The sequence below is a fragment of the Poecilia latipinna genome, unplaced genomic scaffold (assembly GCF_001443285.1).
Source record: "Poecilia latipinna isolate Pla-1442-1.1 unplaced genomic scaffold, P_latipinna-1.0 Scaffold508, whole genome shotgun sequence".
Lineage (NCBI taxonomy): Eukaryota > Metazoa > Chordata > Actinopteri > Cyprinodontiformes > Poeciliidae > Poecilia > Poecilia latipinna.
The window spans coordinates 112,330-115,824 of NW_015113124.1; the positions used below are offsets into that span (position 1 = coordinate 112,330).

At 42.9% G+C, this 3,495-nt stretch overlaps 1 protein-coding gene across 4 annotated transcripts in view; it reads right to left on the reverse strand.

Moving 5' to 3' along the window:
* ppp1r9a (protein phosphatase 1, regulatory subunit 9A) overlaps positions 1-3,495 on the reverse strand; it is a 62,428-nt gene that overhangs the window by 20,547 nt on the left and 38,386 nt on the right. For all 4 annotated transcript variants that reach the window (XM_015040373.1, XM_015040372.1, XM_015040371.1 and 1 more), the window contains exons 9-11: positions 2,653-2,882; positions 1,597-1,693; positions 512-647 (exon numbers count right to left, since the gene is read on the reverse strand). In XM_015040373.1, coding sequence (XP_014895859.1) covers positions 512-647; positions 1,597-1,693; positions 2,653-2,882 — 463 coding nt within the window. The remainder of the gene's footprint in view (positions 1-511; positions 648-1,596; positions 1,694-2,652; positions 2,883-3,495) is intronic.

A 3,495-nucleotide genomic window follows, 5' to 3' on the forward strand; every position in this document is an offset into this window, starting at 1 on the left:
AAATTAAACACGCAAGAAAAATGTTTTAGTTAACATAAAAAAAAAAAAAGTTGGGGAAAAAAAAAAAAAAAAAAAAGAAGGTTTACTGAACCCTGTAGCTGAATTTGTCAGATCAAACACACAGACACATCCTAACAAACAATTGATAAAACTATGCATGTCCTGGATGACTCGTCAGAAATTAAATATCTTTTTTTTAGCTAGCTAAACTCACACTGAAGCAGCATTTTAAGGAGGCAGGAACTTAAAAGTTATTTTAGACATCCCTGTCCAAAATCCTCCAGGACTACTGACAAAAACCGCAAAGAAAGTCTCGCTCCTTCACAGCAGAACGCTGTTCTGAGAACCCTGGAGTAGCTTGAAATGCTAAGTGCAACAAGAGTAGCATGCTACTCCTGTCTTTGAGTGCACAACGTTGAAATGCCTACGTTGGGCACTCAAAGACAGAAGTGGCACGCAGAGGGGGGGAAGCAGTAAAATGTAGTGGGAACCAGTGCCCTCCCATAAAGACCTCTAGGTTGAGCTGCAGCTCCGCTCGGGCTGTGCTGCTGAGCGCTGAGCCTCTCAGAGCTGTTGCTGTTGTTGTTGTTGACCTGGATGCCATTCTGCTTCATCAGCTGCATTAACTCGGACTCCAATGCTGCAATCTGTGGGAGAGAGGCACCGATCAATGTTAATGATCTTCGGGCATTTACCCGTCAAAACAGCGTCCTCAGAGCTCCGAAATAAACGTTGCTCGGGCTTTTACTGGTTTGAAATCGGTTGTAGATTTCGCGCTTTATCTTAAATTCATTTTTCTTCCAGATTTCCACGTTGCAAGACCTGCAGTTCACCTGTTCCCCTTCTATTTTTAGTCAGATTTACAAGAAGTCATTACAAAGATCACTCTGGATATATCTCTGACATCTCTGTAAAAAAAAAAAAAATACAGGAAGGGAGGATGAACAGACAGATAAAATAGAAGAAAAAAACAAACGGACAAAACAAACAGAAAAAAATGGTTTTATGGACGGACCTACAGACATGAATGGATGGAGTGAACTTTTAAAAAATGTGTGAGTAAATTAGTCTGGAAAAGCAAAGATTTTTCCACACTCAAAACGTGAAAATAATTTAAATAAATTCCAGACTTTTGCTTTTTTTCCCCCAGACTGCTTAGAAACACTGAACAGATTAACAGTTTTTGTTCTCGGCCTAATCCTCAATATTCATTATTTACAATGCGCCGCAGCTTGACAGTAGGGACGTGGATTCAGTGTGCCGAGTAATGACAGGGGGCATTCGGGGTGACTGTCCATTCAGCCATGGAGAAAATAAAAGAGAGAGAAAACAAGGGCAGGAAAAGAGGAAACAACACGCACATAATGGGAATAGCTGGAGTGGTTATGTATTTATTATTGTGATATCATCACATCCTAATCAGACATATTGATACAGAACCTTCCATCAGTTTCACACGAAATGTTTTTAGCAGCAGCACAGTGACGAGACTCATCGCTTGCTAATTACTTATCCACACAAACTTCCATGCCGTACAGCTTTGTTCTATCGAAATGAAGACGTTTTCTTCAACAGAGATGAAGACAGTCCCATTACCCTGACTTGCAGTCCCTGGATCTCAGCCAGGTGAGCTTTCTCAGCCTCCTCCAGCCGCCTCCTCTCCACATCCTCCTTCTGGATGAACTCCACCTCTCTGGAAGTACAAGAAACAAACGGGCAGAGCGCCCGGTAGCTGTGTATTAACAGGTGAAAACAGGAGTCTTTTTTTTTTTTTTTTTTTTTTTATTTTTCACAAGTTATGGTTTCACGGCAACAAGCAACACAGCAAGGTATTTTACAATCGCACACAACAAACAGACGAGGTGCGCCTCTCGAAGGAACAAACGGCGTCTTTCTCCCCCCTCCTGTTTGCTTTGCCGTTGCTCTGACAACTCTGCGCCTCCGCTGCGCAGCGCTTTCTTCCGCCACAGACGAGCACGGAGGGTTTTGTTTCATCAATTTACTTCCATTTGGCCTGCAGGGGCCCGAGCCAATTAGAGTCCATCAGAGTGGCTCTGAGCAGTAGAGGTTCTGATGGGGCTGACCGAAAGAATTATGGAGCAGAAGCGCAGGAAGGTCTGAGTGCACTAGACTGCGAGCCCCGGTTCGTACAGCAGAAACGGAATGCGACTAGGAATTTGCCGTGCAGCTTTAAAGTCTGGAGGTACTCATTTTAAACTTACTGTGTACTTAGATTTAGACGCATCTTTCCATTTTCTGGATTCTTCACATTTCCCATTTCAAAAACCGGCATGTTTTCAGACTCCAATTTCAATTTTCCGATAACCGAGCACAAAATAACGTCCTTGGACACGCTTGACCGTTGAGTCAGGACTTAATTTCTCTTTGCTCCACAAAACATCAATTAATGCAACGCTTTTAGCACTTCGTGGCATCTGAGCTCACCGAGACCAGTCGCATTTCAAAATTCGTCGAAGGTTAAGCTTCCTAAAAGACAACAGACGAGTAAGGCGACGTCGGAAATCTGTGCCTTTCGACTGTTTTAAAGGGATGAAACGACGTCCCATTAAGCTAATTTTGTTTCTTTCCATAATGTAAACACTTCAAAAGACTTCAATACTTTAACAGTTTCCTCCGCGCTCGCTCACTCACTTCTGCTGGAAATCCTTAATGAGTTTCTTAGCCTTGTTGTATTTCTTCTCCAGAGCCTGGTACTGAGCCTGGGCCTCCTTCAGATGCTCGTTCACAGTGTGGCAGAGCGTCTGCGCCTCGATCCAGTAGCTCTCCAGCTTCAGCATCCTCTCCTTGTTCTCCTCAATGCTGGCCTTCAGCTGGCTCTTCTCCTTCTCCCAGCGCTGCTTCTCCTTCTCAACGGACGCCAACTGTTGGCGGGCAAACACGGCAATACTTACATTATTTACTCAAAACAGACTCAGTAAAGACAGATGTGTTTAAGTGGAGAAAGCAGCTAAAAGGGGAAAACCTATGGGAATGATGGAAAATGCCATTCAAAACCCGCAGAATGTTACGAGAGGTGACACCAACGAGACAAAGTTGGAAGAAAATCTGACCCGAAAGCTCGAATAGCACCACTTTACTTTTAATGGTAAAAATGGAGCATCATTACATTTTAATAGGCTTTTCAGGCACCACTTTATCCGATCACTTCAGCTGCCAACTCATTAATTTAAGAATTACTGAAATCAATTTGCATACATGCATGGGCTGAAGCCTTCGGACGAGCAGCAAGAGCAGAAATAAACGCCTCAGCATTTAGGGAGAGAAGAGAATCCCAAATAACTGTGTTGTGTTTCCACAGTTTTGCTAAAGGGAGCAACAAATAAAAGAGAAAATGCACGAAAAACAAAGTGTGGAATGAGAGAGACCTGCACAGTAAACTGCATTTGTGTGTTTCTCACACATCTAAAAAAAAAAAAAAAAAAAAAAAAAAAATTTTCTAACACCCAGCCCTTCACTCCCCAAAAACCCCATCAA